The sequence below is a fragment of the Lithobates pipiens genome, unplaced genomic scaffold (genome assembly GCF_037356315.1).
Source record: "Lithobates pipiens isolate NorthernLeopardFrog02 unplaced genomic scaffold, aLitPip1_a1.2 Scaffold_8, whole genome shotgun sequence".
Taxonomy (NCBI): Eukaryota; Metazoa; Chordata; class Amphibia; order Anura; family Ranidae; genus Lithobates; species Lithobates pipiens.
This window is the reverse complement of record NW_027507903.1, coordinates 59,236,189-59,255,620: the sequence shown is the minus strand read 5'-3', so window position 1 is coordinate 59,255,620 and position 19,432 is coordinate 59,236,189. Positions and strand designations below refer to the sequence as shown.

At 44.7% G+C, this 19,432-nt stretch overlaps 1 protein-coding gene across 5 annotated transcripts in view; it reads left to right on the top strand.

The window, feature by feature from the left end:
• Nucleotides 1-19,432, top strand: part of USP8 (ubiquitin specific peptidase 8) — a 104,707-nt gene that overhangs the window by 50,174 nt on the left and 35,101 nt on the right. For 4 of the 5 annotated variants that reach the window (XM_077470847.1, XM_077470846.1, XM_077470849.1 and 1 more), the window contains 4 exons: nucleotides 4,990-5,041; nucleotides 5,985-6,138; nucleotides 11,520-11,682; nucleotides 19,138-19,282. In XM_077470847.1, the coding sequence (XP_077326973.1) occupies nucleotides 4,990-5,041; nucleotides 5,985-6,138; nucleotides 11,520-11,682; nucleotides 19,138-19,282 (514 nt within the window). The remainder of the gene's footprint in view (nucleotides 1-4,989; nucleotides 5,042-5,984; nucleotides 6,139-11,519; nucleotides 11,683-19,137; nucleotides 19,283-19,432) is intronic. The other variant, XM_077470850.1, reaches the window with a different exon arrangement.

Below are 19,432 nucleotides of genomic sequence, written 5' to 3'. Positions count from 1 at the left end.
CATTGGTTTCGGTAGGAGGAATAGTGTCCAATCATTGGTTTCGGTAGGAGGAATAGTGTCCAATCATTGGTTTCGGTAGGAGGAATAGTGTCCGATCATTGGTTTCGGTAGGAGGAATAGTGTCCGATCATTGGTTTCGGTAGGAGGAATAGTGTCCGATCATTGGTTTCGGTAGGAGGAATAGTGTCCGATCATTGGTTTCGGTAGGAGGAATAGTGTCCGATCATTGGTTTCGGTAGGAGGAATAGTGTCCGATCATTGGTTTCGGTAGGAGGAATAGTGTCCGATCATTGGTTTCGGTAGGAGGAATAGTGTCCGATCATTGGTTTCGGTAGGAGGAATAGTGTCCGATCATTGGTTTCGGTAGGAGGAATAGTGTCCGATCATTGGTTTCGGTAGGAGGAATAGTGTCCGATCATTGGTTTCGGTAGGAGGAATAGTGTCCGATCATTGGTTTCGGTAGGAGGAATAGTGTCCGCTCATTGGTTTCGGTAGGAGGAATAGTGTCCGATCATTGGTTTCGGTAGGAGGAATAGTGTCCGATCATTGGTTTCGGTAGGAGGAATAGTGTCCGATCATTGGTTTCGGTAGGAGGAATAGTGTCCGATCATTGGTTTCGGTAGGAGGAATAGTGTCCGATCATTGGTTTCGGTAGGAGGAATAGTGTCCGATCATTGGTTTCGGTAGGAGGAATAGTGTCCGATCATTGGTTTCGGTAGGAGGAATAGTGTCCGATCATTGGTTTCGGTAGGAGGAATAGTGTCCGATCATTGGTTTCGGTAGGAGGAATAGTGTCCGATCATTGGTTTCGGTAGGAGGAATAGTGTCCGATCATTGGTTTCGGTAGGAGGAATAGTGTCCGATCATTGGTTTCGGTAGGAGGAATAGTGTCCGATCATTGGTTTCGGTAGGAGGAATAGTGTCCGATCATTGGTTTCGGTAGGAGGAATAGTGTCCGATCATTGGTTTCGGTAGGAGGAATAGTGTCCGATCATTGGTTTCGGTAGGAGGAATAGTGTCCGATCATTGGTTTCGGTAGGAGGAATAGTGTCCGATCATTGGTTTCGGTAGGAGGAATAGTGTCCGATCATTGGTTTCGGTAGGAGGAATAGTGTCCGATCATTGGTTTCGGTAGGAGGAATAGTGTCCGATCATTGGTTTCGGTAGGAGGAATAGTGTCCGATCATTGGTTTCGGTAGGAGGAATAGTGTCCGATCATTGGTTTCGGTAGGAGGAATAGTGTCCGATCATTGGTTTCGGTAGGAGGAATAGTGTCCGATCATTGGTTTCGGTAGGAGGAATAGTGTCCGATCATTGGTTTCGGTAGGAGGAATAGTGTCCGATCATTGGTTTCGGTAGGAGGAATAGTGTCCGATCATTGGTTTCGGTAGGAGGAATAGTGTCCGATCATTGGTTTCGGTAGGAGGAATAGTGTCCGATCATTGGTTTCGGTAGGAGGAATAGTGTCCGATCATTGGTTTCGGTAGGAGGAATAGTGTCCGATCATTGGTTTCGGTAGGAGGAATAGTGTCCGATCATTGGTTTCGGTAGGAGGAATAGTGTCCGATCATTGGTTTCGGTAGGAGGAATAGTGTCCGATCATTGGTTTCGGTAGGAGGAATAGTGTCCGATCATTGGTTTCGGTAGGAGGAATAGTGTCCGATCATTGGTTTCGGTAGGAGGAATAGTGTCCGATCATTGGTTTCGGTAGGAGGAATAGTGTCCGATCATTGGTTTCGGTAGGAGGAATAGTGTCCGATCATTGGTTTCGGTAGGAGGAATAGTGTCCGATCATTGGTTTCGGTAGGAGGAATAGTGTCCGATCATTGGTTTCGGTAGGAGGAATAGTGTCCGATCATTGGTTTCGGTAGGAGGAATAGTGTCCGATCATTGGTTTCGGTAGGAGGAATAGTGTCCGATCATTGGTTTCGGTAGGAGGAATAGTGTCCGATCATTGGTTTCGGTAGGAGGAATAGTGTCCGATCATTGGTTTCGGTAGGAGGAATAGTGTCCGATCATTGGTTTCGGTAGGAGGAATAGTGTCCGCTCATTGGTGTCGGTAGGAGGAATAGTGTCCGATCATTGGTGTCGGTAGGAGGAATAGTGTCCGATCATTGGTGTCGGTAGGAGGAATAGTGTCCGATCATTGGTGTCGGTAGGAGGAATAGTGTCCGATCATTGGTGTCAGTGGGAGGCGTAGTGACCCATCATTGGTATCAGTAGAAGGAATTGTTCCCTATCATTGGTGTCAGTTTAAGGAATTGTTCCCCACTGTTGATCCCCCAAGGGCTGGATAAAGGCAAACAGAGGCCCCCGGGTCACAGTTTGGAGACCACTGATCTAGAGTTTGTCATACACCAACTATCTTTTACATAACCCTCCTAACTGCATTATTTGCAGCTCTTCTGTATATCTCTAATTTTAGAGGGTAAACGTTCAGACCAAGGGACAATCAAAATAAATCTAGTAGATGTCTCCATCCACACTTAACAGTGTCAATGAAAGAATCTCCCTTGCAGGCTGTTGTACTCAGCAACTGGTAGGACCCAAACAGTGCTTGCATGTGATCTAAAAAAATCAAAAAGGCCACCCACAGCCCAGATGTTGGCCAATTCTGCACTCCAATGCCACGTACACACGATTGGACCTATCGGACTATCCGGCGGATAATCCACAGGACTTTGCAGCGGAGGTTCGCCGGACTTTCTGAATGAGCGGACTTGCCCACACACGGCCGGACTTTTCCGGCAGACTAGGTCCGCCGGACTATGGCGGGGGTCCGCTGGACTTTTGAAATGAATGGACTTGCCCACACACGGAGTAAAGTCTGTTCATTTTGAACTTTACTCCAGGTAGCGGGGACTAGTGAAGGAAGTCAATGTCGCCACCTCCATCGGCGAGATTGACACCTCGCGAGCCCGTCACATGGTATGGATTTAAAGGGGAAACCCTATGTCGAAAAAAAAAAACGGTGTGGAGGTCCCCCCAAAGTCCATAGCAGACCCTTATCCGAGCACGCAGCCCGGCTGGTCAGGAAAGAGCCATACCAGGCCGCATGCCCTCAACATGGGGTGTGCTTTGGGGAAGGGGGGGCCCCCCAAAGCACCTTGTCCCCATGTTGTTGAGGACAAGGGCCTCTTCCTGACAACCCTGGCCGTTGGTTGTCGGGGTCTGCGGGGGGGCTTATCAGAGTCCGGGAGATCCCGACCCCCCCCACCCTATGTGAATGAGTATGGGGTATGATGTACCCCTACCCATTCACCTAGGGAAAAAGAATGTTAATAAAAAAACACAACACCGCTCCGGGGTCTTATTCCGTCTTCGGGGGCCTTTTTCGCTGGACTCCTCTGCTATCTTCTTCTCTTTTACCGCTAGCTCTTGTACTAGCGGAGGAGCCCAGCTTTCTCCTTTGCCGCCGTCCGGGGGTCTTCTTCTGACTTCGGGGGTCTTGTTACGCTCTTCGGTTCTTCTTGCCGGGCCTCCGCTATATTCTTGCAGCTCTTTTAATTGCGTTGGCCCAGTGCTATTGCCTCCTCCTCCTTCAGAAGAAGACCAGGCCAACGCTAGTAAAAGAGCTGCAAGAAAAACTGGAGAGCGTGAGAAGACCCCTGGGCGGTGACTAAGGAGAAGCCGGGCTCCTCCGCTAGTAAAAGAGCAGAAGATATCGGAGGAGTCTGGCGAGAAGACCCCTGGAGCTGTCTAATAATGTATTTTAAAAACCTGTCTTGTGTTTTATTTTTTTATTAACATTGTTTTTTTTTTTTCCCCCCCAGGTGAATGGGTAGGGGTACATCGTACCCCATACTCATTCACATAGGGTGGGGGCCCCCTTATTAAAGGGGGCTCCCGGATTCCGATAAGCCCCCACGCCCACAGACACCCCGACATCCAACGGCCAGGGTTGTCGGGAAGAGGTCCTTGTCCTCATCAACATGGGGACAAGGTGGTTTCCTGATCGGCCGGGCTGCGTGCTCAGATAAGGGTCTGCTATGGACTTTGGGAGGACCCCCACGCCGTTTTTCGGCGTAGAGGTTCCCCTTTAAATCTATACCAGGCTATGGGCTCGCAAGGTGTCAATCTCGCCAATGGAGGCGGTGACATTGACTTCCTTCGCTAGTCCTGGCTACCTGGAGTCGCATTCAAAATGAACGGACTTTACTCTGTGTGTGGGCAAGTCCGTTCATTTCGGGCGGATTGTCCAGCGGACAATTTTGAGTCAAGACTTCTTTCTATGTCCGCTGGACTTTTGGGAACAAAAAGTCCGCCGGAGCCCACACACGGGCGGATTGTCCGGTAGAATCCAATCGTGTGTATGCGGCATAATGGGTTTAATGGTTTTGCGTTTGTATGAGTCGGTTCCTTCTCAGAAAGTTGTCTTACCTTTTTATCAGAACTGAAATCTTTTTGTATTTCAAATGATTTTACAGCTTCTATCTGTAACCAGATCCTGTTATGTGAATAGCATCAGTGAAGCTGGCATGTCTTGCTAGTTAAAATTTTGACGGTTGTACTGCTAATTCTCTGTGCATGCGCAACAACATCATCCTTCTCATCAATAACCAGGGATTATTAGTGTACTTTATATTGATGTATACTTTTTGAAGGGTAACGCTTAGCCATACACGTTCAGCCTGGGGACCAAACAAGAGAAACCTAGTAGATGCCCCCATCAACACTAAAAAGTTTCAATGAAGAAATCTCCCTTGCAGGCTGTTGTATTCAGCAGCTGGCGGGATCCAAACAGTGACTGCATCTGATTCAAAATGATTTATTAAAGGACAACAGAAGGAACATTATTAATGTTCAAAGTGAATGAACATTGATACCCCAGTTTGAGTCAGATCTGTTAACTCCATTTCTAATCTAGTGCCACAAGCTGCTACATTGTCCACATTGGCACTACTTTTTACACTGTCTGGATTCTGAATTAGGCCTGATATGTATTTGCTTGTTTTAAATTCTGAAATTTAATTTCTTTCTCTGTTTTAGGCAAACGGTGATAAGAAAGATTTAATACCCAAGAAGGAAACCTCTTCAGATGGTATGAATTTAAACAGTCCAGGTTTCTGTTCAGTGAAAGATCCGGGCCCCACTGCACATGCTATTGCCATCTGATATCTGTGGCTAAATAAGATTGACTATAAGCTGGCCATAGACCTAATTCATATCCATGATGAGACTTACACACTGCACATCAGCAGTTGGTTTATGTGGCTGGAGCCATCAGGTGCTGCGTTAAGGGAGGCTATGTAAGTCTATGAAGACACAGCCACTCGTCCTAATTTGACAAGTGTGCAGGTGTGGGTGAGTGGCTCTGACTTCACATTGTCTGTCTGTTTTCAGGAACCCGGGACCTTTTATTCTTGGTCTACAGGCTTCAGCACTCATACACAGAGTGAATTGAAGCCATGGCTGGCCCTGTCGGCTTCCTCCCGTCTGACATCCTAGGGAAAAAAGGGGCTGGGTGGAATTTATTTTTCCAATCAGATGCAGCCACTGTTCAGGTATTGTGACAGTTGCTGACACAATACGTTAGCTGCCAGGTGAGATTCCTGCATCCACACTTTTCACCATGGATGGGGGAATCAGAAATATCTTGGGCTGAACAAGAGAAATCTTATAGTATATGGCCACCTTTTAGATATCTAGTTGGTGATAATCTTGTATACAAGCAAAAAGCAGAATATAGTCAGGTCTCCACTGTGCATCCCACATATATGGTTAGTTAAGCTTTAGATATCCAGTTGCTGCTCATATTTTATACCTTTTCTTTAAGATAAGTTTACTCATACACTTTATAAGGTGATTGAAAGCAAATCAATTACAGATACTAATATTCCCCAGAGTACAGTACTAATATGTCAGAGAAGAAGTCCAGCTTCTAGAAGGGTAGTAGCTCAGTTCAGTTTTGCTACAGTGTGCTTTAATGAGTGCAATTGGTTGGTGTCAATCTTTTATGTTTGTTTCCTTGTTTCTTTTTATAGTGCCTCAAGGATCCATTACCCCAGAGAAATTATTTGCAATGATGAAGGACCCCGAAATTAATGTCATCATAATGGATGCTCGAAAAGCAAATGATTTTGATGAATCTCACATTCAGCATTCTGTTAGTGTGCCTGAAGAGGCCATATCTCCTGGGTATCAACATTAACCTAATTATGATTTTTTTATTTATTTATTTATTTTTGGCTTGATTGCTACTTATGATTACCATGTATTATGACAATTTGTTTTTTTTAAAGGTGGTTCACACATAGGGGAAAAAAAGGGGGCATATCTTGCCAGTGCATAGGTAAATAGATTTCACTTGCTTATTTTCTTACACTAGACTCTATAGTCTATAGACTATAGACTATTGAATCCACTGAGCTGTTAGGTGGTAAGCCTTTCCCTATTTTATATACCTTAAAGATCAATGTCATCCAGCCAGAAATAGATCTGGTGATTAGTCAATTTACAGTGGCAAGAACAGTTAACTGGTTTACTGCAGTAATTTGCCATAAACTGTAACCGGATCCTCATCCAATTCACAGCAATAGACAAAGATAATTTGATTAATCACTTTAGGACCGCCGCATGCAATTATACATCGGCACAATGGCATGGACAGGCACGTACCCGTACGTGCCTGTCTTCCAGCGGGTGGGGGTCAGATCGGACCCCCTCCCGCTGGCTGCGGCGGTCCGTTTCGCTTCAGGAGCGATCCGGGATGAGAGGATGGCCGTTGGTTTCTGGCCATCCCCTCTCGTTCGCTTCTGGCGAATGAGAAGCTTCCCCTGCCTGTGTAGTGTAAACACAGGCAGGAGGAAGTGATGTCACTCTCCTCGGGGCGGTCTTTTTTACTGGACGGCGAGGAGAGAAGACATCCTAGTAAGTGCACCAACACTACACTGACATGTAGGTACACATAGGCACACTTTAACCTCCAGTCACCCCTTGATCACCCCCCCGATCACCCCCCACCCAGTGTCACTGATTGCAGTGATCATTTATTTACTGATCACTGTATTTAGTGTCAGTTGTAACTGTAAAAATTGTTAGGGCAGTTAGTGTTAGGTCCAGGGTAGCCCCCTACCCCTCCCCAATAAAGGTTTAACCCCCTGATTGCCCCCCAGGTAACCCTTTCACCCCCTTTTGCCAGTGTCACTAAGTGATCGTTTTTCTGTTCGCTGCATTAGTGTCACTGGTGCCGCTAGGTAGCTAGTTATTTTTTAGGTTCCCCGTCAGGTTTTTATGTAGCGTCAGGGACCCCCATATACTACCTAATAAAGGTTTTAACCCCCTGATTGCCCCTAGTTAACCCTTTCACCAGTGATCAACGCATAAGTGTTACGGGTGACGCTGGTTAGTTTGCTTTTTATAGCATCAGGGCACCCACCATTTATTACCCAATAAAGGTTTAACCCCCTGATCACCCGGCGGGTGATATCAATTAGGTTTTAGGGTCAGATAGGGTCTGCGTCACCCCAGGCAGCGCTAGGTTAGTGCCAGTACCGCTAACACCCATGCGCAAAGCATACACCTCATGTAGTGGTATAGTATCTGAACAGATCAGTATCTGATCAGATCTATACTAGCGTCCCCAGCAGTTTAGGTTTCCAAAAAAACGCATTGTTAGCGGGATCAGCCCAGATACCTGCTAGCACCTGCGTTTTGCTCCTCCGCCCAGCCCACGCAAGTGCAGTATCGATCGATCACTGTCACTTACAAAACACTAAGCACATGACTGCTGCGATCGCAGAGTCAGGCCTGATCCCTAACAGTTTTTTTTTGTTTTTTTTTGGTAGCGTTTTTATATTTAAATCCTGAAGGCAGTACTTGGTTTTCGGGGTCCCGTACGCAGCTAGGCTCCCAAAAAGTCCCCCACATGTGGTATCCCCGTACTCGGGAGAAGCAGCAGAATGTATCTTGGGGTATCATTTCACATATGCCCATAGCATGTGTGAGCAATATATCATTTAGTGACAACTTTATGCAAAAAAAAAAAGTTTGTAATATTCCCGCAACTTGTGGCAAAATATAAAATTCCATGGATTCAACATGCCTCTCAGTAAATAGCTTGGGGTGTCTACTTTCCAAAATGGGGTCATTTGGGGGGTTTTTGTGTTATTTTGGCATTTTATGGCCTTTAAACTTTGATAGGTAGTGAGGAGTGAAATTAAAAATTTACACCCTTAGAAATCCTGAAGGCAGTGATTGGTTTTTGGGGTGCCGTATGCGGCTAGACTCCTAAAAAGTCCCACACGTGTTGTATCCCCGTACTCAGGAGAAGCAGCAGAATATATTTTGGGGTGCAATTCCACTTATAACTATGGTATGTGTGAGCAATATATCACTGAGTGACAACTTTTTGTAAACCTTTTTTTTTTTGTCATTATTCAATGACTTGGGACAAAAAAAATATTCAATGGGCTCAACATGCCTCTCGGCAATTTTCTTGGGGTGTCTACTTTCCAAAATGGGGTCATTTGGGGGGTTTTGTACTGCCCTGCTATTTTAGCACCTCGAGAAATGAGATAGGCAGTCATAAATTAAAAGCTGTGTAAATTCCAGAAAATGTACTCTAGTTTGTAGACGCTATAACTTTTGCGCAAACCAATAAATATATACGCTTATTGACATTTTTCTTTACTAAAGACATGTGGCTGAATACATTTTGGCCTAAATGTATGACTAAAATTGAGTTTATTCGATTTTTTATTATAACAAAAAGTCTTTTTATTTGTAGCGTAAAAAATAAACAAGCCAGTGGTGATCAAAAACCACCAAAAGAAAGCTCTATTTGTGGGGGTGGGGGTCGGGGATGGAAAAATTATATATGGGTAAAGGGTCGCATGACCTCGCAATTGTCATTAAAAGTGCGACAGTGCTGAAAGCTGAAAAGTGACCTGGGCAGGAAGGGGGTAAAAGTGCCCTGTATTGAAGTGGTTAATAACGGGTCCCCCGGCAGCCTTAAGCCATAATGTACTAGCATGTACTGCATACTAATACATTATGACAGACTTGCCTAAAATGCAGCCCTGCAGTCTTGCACTCTCTCCGCTCTCCCTTCTCCCCGGCATCGTTCATGTTCACCCGGTCTGTCTTCCGGGTTTGCGATCTTCAGCCACAGAAATCAATCAATCAACTTGGGTACAGTCAGCCTTCCCATACATGGTTCGAATCTCGGCCGCTCCCTGCTGAACAGTCTATAACTGGCTTTAGTGAACACTTGTAGTTAAAGCCAGTCCAACCTCCTTTGGCATTAGTGACTTCAAGCAACCGCTTTCAGTAGCTCTCAATCAGACTTGCACAATGTTCATGAGGAATAATTGACCGTTCCTCCTTTACAAAACTTCCTCAGCTCAGACACCATTGTAGGATGTCTGTTTTGCACCGCTCTCTTGAGGCCTTTCCACAGCATCTCTTTGGGGTTATATCCTGTTCCCACTACTGCACTGCGTTGACCTGTGTTGTGTACAAACGCATGCATGTTAAATGTTAATGCAAGGCAGGTCAACACAACATTGTAGTTTAAAAAAAAAAGTTTTTAGTGTATTTCATTCAATGTGTCTATGCCAGGGGTCTCAAAGTACCATTTATGGCCCGCAGACCGGTTACAAACAGCTCACAGGACTGGTCCACCAGGATCAGGGCTGAACTGGCCTACCGAGTTCCTGGGAAATTTCCCTAGGGCCGCTTTGAGCTGTGGCTGCAGTGGCAAGGCCGATCCACAGAGTGCACCGTGCCCAGGTGCTGCAAGCTGAGGTGGGGTAGAGCCAGAGTGCTCCCCTTCCTCCTTGGGGATCTCCCGCTGTATCACAGACGGGTCTGAATTGTTCAGCAGCGAATCAGTGTAACGTGTATCATAGTGGCCGAGACTTTGTAACAGTGGCCGCCCGGCAATTAAAATCCAAGCTCCATGACACAGTGGGAGATCGCCGCTGTGTGTGATCCAGGCACTGGTAAGCTGCATTTGATGGGCACATCAACTAATACTTCTTAGGTTGGTCATAGGAAAATCTTCTTTCCTGTCAATATAAGATTACTTTCATTGTTTCACAATATAAATGAACCTCTTATAGTAGTGATTATCTGCTGTATAAAGGACTCTTTATTTATTTTTTGTTTTTTAGCACCGTCATGACAGGTGATACAAAAAGTGTGCTGCTGCTGCTACTAAATGTCTTAGGCCAGTCATAGACGGTGATTTTCTTTCCGGCAACAACCAGTCAGTGTAGATGGGGGGGGGGGATCTCTACAGAGCCATTGTGTTCTCTCAGGGAGGGAGTGGGGGAAGCCATCTACCGGGAGAACACAGTGATCATTGCTAGCAGCTACAACAGCTGCTAGCAATAAACGTATTTAACCACTTTCCGGCTAGCTGCCGTTGTTATACGGCAGAAAGGTCGGCTCTCCTGCACAAATCGCAGTAGCTGTATGGCAGCTCGCACAGGCGTAGTTGCAGGCGCCCGCTACATGCTGCGGGAGCATGTCCCTGGGCCGGGCAGATTCGATGTCCGCCAGTGACCTGCTATCGCCTAGTACAGAGGCATGTGCAAGTGAGGAAAATACTGCGCTAAACCATAAAAAATTACAACAAATATGTGTGAATAAAAATGTGTGAAATAGCACAGTAAAGCTGCTAACACTCGAAATCCAAACAAGAAAATAAAAATTGAAGTATAGCGCTAAAAATAAAGTGACAACAAAGTGATAAGTCCTTGGCAGTGTCAAAAGGGCAAAAGCAGTAACCATAGGTTAAAAGATGGATGTCCACCTGTAAGAGTCCACTCAAGAAACTGTGTCTTAAATCCCCAGATTACAATCCAAATAACCTCTACTTGAAGGGCTAATGTACACAGATAAGAGAATAAATACTCTTACCATAACTGGTGGAAACCTACACCATACGGCAATGCATCATACAGGCTTTGAAGGGGCTCAATAGCCAATGATGGTCGGTACCCGGCTTGAAGATAACGCCCAGACTGAGGCACGAATCCACGTCCACTTCAATAGGATTCACAGCAGATAGCTCCAATCTGGATAGACTGCCAGAATTGGTCCCTCAAGTGTTGATCCAGAGGTATCCATCAGATGCCGAGCATATAGGGGGGAAAAAGATATGGTGACTCTCCACATAGCATAGATCAACCAATGAAGGTTTATTGAGGTTAAAATACCATACAGGAAAAATGGTACGCATAAAAATCACGTGATATTAAAAAGCAATATGGGAAGCAGAAAGTGCTGGCCCTACACCTTTTTGACTGCTAAGTCTTCTACTGCCCCAGTAGAAGACTTAGCGGTTGAAACGTGTAGGGACAGCACTTTCTGCTTCCCATATTGCTTTTTAATATCGCGTGATTTTTATGCCTACCATTTGCCATCGCCGGTGGCAGGGCTGGAGTAGCATGTAGCAGCAGTCACTTCTGCAGGCTGTGTACAAGTGTGGGTCCTAGTGGTTGTGTAAATAGTACAGTAGTACTAATAAAGATGTAAAATTGTTTTTGAGATCTTCCCTTTTTTGTCCTCAGATTTACAGCATCCAAAATTGAAAGTAAACTTCCAGAGGAATCAAAAGCTGTATGGGATGGAAGGGGTCATGCTGATTACATTGTGCTTCTTGACTGGTTCAGCTCGGTGACTGATTTAAAGCTTGGAACAACACTTCAAAGTTTAAAAGATGCACTCTATAAGGTAAGGCCATAAGAAGCAAGCTATGCACAATTATATAGGAACTTTCTCCCTCGTTGTGTTTCTGAGATAAAATTTTGCATTGCAGATGTGAACTTCTTGCTCCTTTTTATTATCATAATAAAGCCAGAAAGGAAATGATCTGTTCTCCAGTCAGATTCCAATTGCTACATGTAAATGCAGATTAGAAACAGACATTTATGGCTGATCTCTAGGCAGTTATAAAAAGAAACATTCTGTATACTTATCAATTCATAAAAAAAAAAATACCAGCATTAACACAAAAAATCTTGTATTATAATTGCATTCAGCTAATGTACATAATGATCATATCCTTTTTAATAATAGATTTTTTTTTGTAATACAGTGCCTTGAAAAAGTATTCACACCCCTTGAAATTTTCCACCTTTTGTCATGTTACAACCACAAATGTAAATGTATTTTATTGGGATTTTATGTAATAGACCAACACAAAGTGGCACATAATTGTTAAATGGTTTTCAATTCTTTTTTTTTTACAAATGTGTGAAAAGTATGGTGTGCATTTGTATTCAGCCCCTTTGAGTCAATACTTTGTAGAACTAACTTTCGCTGCAATTACAGCTGCAAGTCTTTTTGGGGATGTCTCTACCAGCTTTGCACATCTAGAGTGAAATTTTTGCCCATTCTTCTTTGCAAAATAGCTCAAGCTCTGGCCGATTTGTATGGAGTGCGTCTCTGAACAGCAATTTTCAAGTCTTGCCACAGATTTTCAATTGGATTTAGGTCTGGGCTTTGACTGGGCCATTCTAACACATATGAAGATGCTTTGATCTAAACCATTCTATTGTAGCTCCGGATATATGTTTAGGGTAGTTGTCCTGGAAGGTGAACCTCAGCCCCAGTCAGGTCTTTTTTTGGACTGACAGGTTTTCTTCTAAGATTGCCCTGTATTTGGCTCCATCCATTTTCCCATCAACTCTGACCAGCTTCCCTGTCCCTGCTGAAGAAAAGCATCCCCACAACATGATGCTGCAACAACCATGTTTCATGGCGGGGATGTGTGTTCAGGGTGATGTGCAGTGTTTGTTAGTTTCCCGCCACACACAGCGTTTTGCTTTTAGGTTAAAAAGTTCAGTTTTGGTCTCCTCTGACCAGAGCACCTTCTTCCACATATTTGCTGTGTCCCCCACATGGCTTCTCTCAAACTGCAAACAGGACTTCTTATGGCTTTCTTTCAACAATGGCTTTCTTCTTGCCACTCTTCCATAAAGGCCAAATTTGTGGAGTGCACAACTAATAATTGTCCTGTGGACATATTCTCCCTGTAGCTGTTCTCCCTGTAGCTTCTGACAGGCCTCTTATAAGTATATTAACCCTGCGGCTCCTATTTTCCATATCATCAAGTTGATCTGGTAGGGAGTCTATGCGTTGGTCTTGCGTTGTGCAGCATGTTTGAAGGGCCTGTAAGGGGGACTGTATGTCCTCCACTGTGGCTTCCAGGGTCTCCACTGTACCCCCAATATGGGCAGTATCAGCCTGCAGGTCCTCAATATCTTTTCTGAAGGCCTTCTCCATCCAGGCCATGAAGCCCTCTAAATCAGCCCATGTAGGGAGGGCCAAGATGTGGGACCTTAGATCCCCATCCCCAAGGGCCATCTGTTATCCCTTGTGCTTAGAGAGCGTGGCTGGGGGGCTCTGGGGGTTACAGGGAGGCTGAATGGCGGCCTGTGGGGAGAATGTTCATGGTTCTCCCAGTCACCCTGGTGGCTTGGACTGCTGAAGGGGCTCCCCCCGGGAGTCCGGAGAGGAGAGTGGGGGCAGAGATGGAGGTGGATGTCGCTGTGAGGGAATTGGGGATGCCCTGTGTGCGGCCTGTGAGCACTCACCCAGCGCCATCTTGAATACGGCCTCTCTGTGTCTGCTCCCGCCGGTGAAATAAGCATCTAGCGTGCTGGAGCGGAGGTGAGGGGTTCTCCGAGGCTGTGGGGATGGCTTGCTCCGCCCTGGCATTTTGGGAGGTACACGTCCCCGGGGCTGGATGCTGCTGTGTGCGGAGCTGTGTGGAGCGGATCAGACGGAGCTTAGCTCACACACGTCTGCTCACTTCCATGTCTTGGCCACGCCCCGGCTGCTTCTCTGATTTAATGCTCTCCTTGCCCGGCCTGTCAGTTTAGGTGGATGCCATGTCGTGGTAGGTTTGCAGTTGTGCCATAGTCTTTCCATTTTCGAATGATGGATTGAATAGTGTTCCGTGAGATGTATAAAGCGTGAAATATTTTTTTATAAACTAACTCTGCTTTAAACTTCTCCACAACGTTACCCCTGACCTGTCTGATGTGTTTCTTGGCCTTCGTGATGCTATTTGTTCACTAAGGTTCTCTAACAAACGTCTGAGGGCTTCACAGAACAGCTATATTTATACTGAGATTAAATTATACACAGATGGACTCTATTTACTAATTTGGTGACTTCTGAAGGCAATTTGGTTCCACTAGATTTTAGTTAGGGGTATCGGAGTAAAGGGGGGTGAATAAAAAATGTACGCCACGCTTTTCAGATATTTATTTGTAAAAAAAAATTGAAAGCCATTTAACATTTTCCTTCCACTTCTGCCATTTTGTGTTGGTCTATCTCATAAAATCTCAAAGAAATACATTTACGTTGTTGCAACGTTTTGGTTGTAACGTGATAAAATGTGCAACATTTCAAGGGGTATGAATAATTTTTCAAGGCACTGTATAATAATGAAAACTTTTTTTTCTTTATCGTACATCATAGGACACAGGGCCTTAAAGAGGAAGTAAACCCTTCCAAACAACTTGGACCTATAGGTAAGCCTAGATTAAGGCTTACCTGTAGGTCCAAGCAATATCTCCTAAACCTATATGGTTTAGGAGATATTTGCCCGAAAATGGGCACCGCTGTCTACGGCGCATGCGCCGTAGACAGCGGCGCGCAGGCGCACTAAATGCGGCAAATCCAAGAATGGATTTGCCAAATTTGTCGACTCCCGTGCGCATGCGCGGGAGTGACGGCTTCGCCGTATGACAGCAACGGAGCTGCGAGGCGCGACTCCCGTGCGCATGCGCGGGAGTGACGTCATCGCGGTTGCGCCGCTGTCATTGGTCGGAGCTGCGAGACGCCACCAGCAAGATGGACGCGGCGGACTACAGGGATCAGCGGCGACTTCGCTGGCTCCTGTGTCAGGTAAGTGACACATAATGAGCTACTATGCGATGCATAGTAGTCCATTATGCTTTACCTTTGCAGGGAAAAAAAGAGGAAGTAAACCCATCAGGGTTTACTTCCTCTTTAAGTATTTACTTAGTGAGTTATAGCTACCTTCAGGTGTGCACACCCAATACAGCCTCCACAACCGGATCCATCCCGCCACTGCTGCTCCAGGTTGGTACCCGGTTCTCGTATGGAAGAACAAGGTTTTGCCAGTAATTCTCCTCTTTGAGGGCTGGACCCCAGTCTTTGAAGGATTGTCCTGCCTTCTTTTTTTTTTTTTTTTTTCCCAAAACCATGTTCCAGTGAAGAAAAGTCATTACAATGTTTTGATGTAGTGAGAGCAGTGAAAATCTATTTAAAGAAAACTTCTCAGATTCGTAAGACTGATGTCTTATTTATTCTGCCATAAGGTCCTAAAAAAGGACAGACAGCGTTGAAATCCACTGTTGCAAAGTGGATTCGGTAAGTTATAATTCAAACATATAATTTAAGGGGCAAGATTCCCCCTATTCAAGTTAAGGCGCACTCTACCAGAGGGGTTAGTGCTTCTTGGGCGGTGCGTCATCAGCCCTCCATGGCTCAGATCTGCAAGGTTGCACCTTGGTCTTCAGTCCATGCATTCACAAAATTTTACCAAGTTGGATGTAAGAAGGAATGAGAATATCACCTTCAGTTGCAGTGTGCTGCAGGCACTCAAGGTCTGGGGGTGCCGTATGGGTTGTGTCTCCCTCCCCTCAAGTAGCATTGCTATGGGACTTCCCACTAAGTAAATACTTAAGGCACTGTGTCCTATGATGTACGATAAAGAAAATAGGATTTTTATAACGGCTTACCTGTAAAATCCTTTTCTTGGAGTACATCATAGGAAACAGAGGTCCTGCTCCTCTTCTTTTATGGGGTTTAAGTATATTGCTTGGCTACAAAAACTGAGGTACTCCTGGAAGGGGTTATATTGGGGCGTCAATTTCCTGTATTGGGTGTGCCAGTGTCAACACCTGAAGGCTGCTATAACCCACTAAGTAAATACTTAAGGCTCTGTGTCCTATGATGTACTCCAAGAAAAGGATTTTACAGGTAAGCTGTTATAAAAATCCTATATTATTTTTTCCCATGGATCTGTTTTCTTTTGGTTTGATTGCATTGTAATTGATAGGGTATATATTTTTTAGTTTTGGTAAATCTAAATAAGGCTGTATAAGGATTATAGCTGTAGCATGTATGGTGAGCTTTACACTAGTAATGCAAATGATGTGCTCGCCAAAAAGAAAACCCAATGGGTGGAGGAGCTATTGATACTTTTCTGGCAGCATGTTCCTTTAAAATGACCCGCATTAGGTTCACAAATCCCCACTGCCAGTTTTTGTAGCTTTACAGGCACATATAACAGATTTGCATCATTTTTAATAGCGCCACTGTCACAAAATGGTACTAATACTACAAAAATCAGCATTTCAAATTTTATAGATGGCAAAACAAGGTAATTTAAAACCATTTACAAGCTTGGTGTACAAAACCAAGAAGGGCGCCTGTCTCTGTATATGGCTAGCAGAGCAGCTTGTTTGCTGTTGCTACCCCTTCCCCTCCCTACCGACGGCCTCCTAGCAACCAGTGATCAACCAGAAAAAAACTGATAGAAAATCTCCAACACATACAGACATGCCAATAGTATCCTGGTTGTGTTTCCGACCAAGGACCCCCTTGCTGCAAGGCATAAGTTAACCGCCAAGCCACTTTTTTTCTTTCTTTTTTTTTTTTTTTTACAGCATTTATATGGCAAGTAGAAGGAAACCCCAGAGAATTAGGCAAGCCATTCCGGTGAGAGTTTACAGTCTCACATAATAAGAGTATGTGGGGAAAAAACAAAAACTTCTTAAGCTGGTGTAAGCTACAGGGATTTGTTTCCAAAAGAACCTTTCAGATTCCCTGGCTTTGTTTGGGGGTGGTCCATCTATTTTACAAAACTTGAATGTAAATTAGAAGAATATGTGTATATACAGTATCTCACAAAAGTGATTACACTCCTCACATTTTGATAAATATTTTATTATATCTTTTCATGTGACAACACTGAGGGAATGACACTTTGCCACGATGTAAAGTAGTGAGTGTACAGCTTGTATAACAGTGTAATTTGCTTCCCCTCAAAATAACTGGACAGATGGCCTTTAAAGTGATTGCAAGCCTTAGTTTTTTTCATTTTATTAAAAATAACAAACATGTCATACTTACCTCTCACTGTGCAGCTAGTTTTGCAGAGTGGCCACGATCGTCCTCTTCTGGGGTCCCTCTGGGGCTCTCGCGGCTCCTCCCCACATCAGATAACCTCCTAGGAGACGCACTCTCCCAGGGTGTTGTCTTGCATGGTTTTAGTGTGAAACGCATCAGCAATTTTGTTCTATATTTTTCCCTTTTGCTGTGGTGATTCATGTGATGTGAGGTTTTTCATTTTGAAGAAATAAAGGCACGTTTTACTTTTCATTCGATCCGGAGTGCAGCTGTCCAGAGTTTGTTTGTTTTCCATTCATTCGGCATTCATAGACATGAACCCCGCCCCCAGTGCCCGTGTCATTGGATTTGAGTGACAGCAGTGGGAGCCAATGACTGCGCTGCGATCAGTCTATCCAATCAAGAGCCGGAACCCCGTGCAGAAAGGGACAGCATGTCTCCTTTGAGGGAAATGCAGGGCTCGGGTGAATAAAACAGAGGTGCTGGGAGGGCCGTCACTGCCATACATTTTTTCACCCTAATGCATAGGATACATTAAGGGGAAAAAACACAAGCGTTTACAACCCCTTTTAATGTCTAAACTGCTGGCAACAAAAGTAAGTAAGCCCCTAAGTGAAAATGTCTAAAATGGACCCAATTAGCCATTTTCCCTCCCTGTGATCATGTGATTCATTAGTGTTACAAGGTCGCAGGTGTGTTCAATTTGGTGTTATGCTCTCTCTCTCTCTCTCTCTCTCTCTCTCTCTCTCTCTCATACTGGTCACTGGAAGTTCAACATGCCACCTCATGGCAAAGAACTCTCTGAAGATCTGAAAAAAAAATTGTTGCTCTACATATAGATGGTTTAGGCTATAAGAAGATTTCCAAGACCCTGAAACTGAGCTGCAGCACGGTGGCCAAGAGACATACAGCAGTTTAATAAGACAGGTTCCACTCGGAACAGGTCTCGCCATGGTCGACCAAAGAAGTTGAGTGCAGGTGCTCAGCGTCATTTTCAGATGTCTTTGGGAAATAGACATATGTCAGAATTCAGACCATACGCTGCACACTGCATCAAATTGGTCTGCATGGCTGTCGTCCCAGAAGGAAGCCATTTCTAAAGATGATGCGCAAGAAAGCCCGTAAACAGTTTGCTGAAGATAAGCAGACTAAGGACATGTCCTGTGATTTGATGAGACCAAGATGAACTTATTTGATTCAGATGGTGTCAAGCATGTGTAACGGCAACCAGGCGAGGTGTACAAAGACAAGTGTGTCTTGCCTACAGTCAAGCATGGTGGTGGGAGTGTCATGGTCTGGGGCTGCATGAGTTCTGCAGGCACTGGGGGTTACAGCTCATTAAGAAAACCATAAATGCCAACATGTACTGTGACATACTGAAGCAGATCATGATCCCCTCCCTTTAGAGACTGGGCCGCAGGGCAGCATTCCAACATAGCGACCCCAAACACACCTCCAAGACGGCCACTGCCTTGCTAAAGAAGCTGAGGGTAAAGGTGATGGATTGGCTTAGGATGTCTCCAGATCTAAACATTATTGAGCATCTGTTGGGCATCCTCAAGAGGAAGGTGGAGGAGCGCAAGGACTCTAACATCCACCAGCTCCGTGATGTCATCATGGAGGAGTGGAAGAGGACTCCAGTGGCAACCTGTGAAGCTCTGGTGAACTACATGCCCAAGAGGGTTAAGGCAGTGCTGGAAAATGATGGAGGCCACACAAAATATTGAAACTCTTGGCCCAATTTGGCCATTTTCACTTAGGGGTGTACTGTCTTTTGTTTCCAGCCCTTTAGACATCAATTGCTGTGTGTTGAGTTATTTTGAGGGGACAGCAAATTTACACTGTTATACAAGCTGTACACTCGCTACTTTACATTGTAGCAAAGTGTCATTTCCTCAGTGTTGTCACATGAAAAGATATAATAAAATATTTACAAAAATGTGAAGGGTGTACGTACTTTTGTGAGATACTGTACATGTGAAGCAATATCTTAAAATGTTTTTGTTTTGCTTCTAGTGGGAAACTAAAACCATTCTCAAAAGTGAACCTTTCATATTGGATGGCGGGTATGAGAATTGGCTACTTTGTTATCCAATGTTTACCACAAATGGGAAGGTATCTGTACCAAGGCGAAGCCAAGCTGAAAACACGCTGTTGTCCTGTAAGTTCACAGCTAATCCAGTTTTTATGCTTTGTACTCCGCTTGTTAGTATTATAATATTGTTTGACACACTACATTCCTTGGAAACTTTGGGCACCTAATGAGTCCTATTGCCTGTCTCAAATATACTGTCATGGGCAGTGTGTGTGT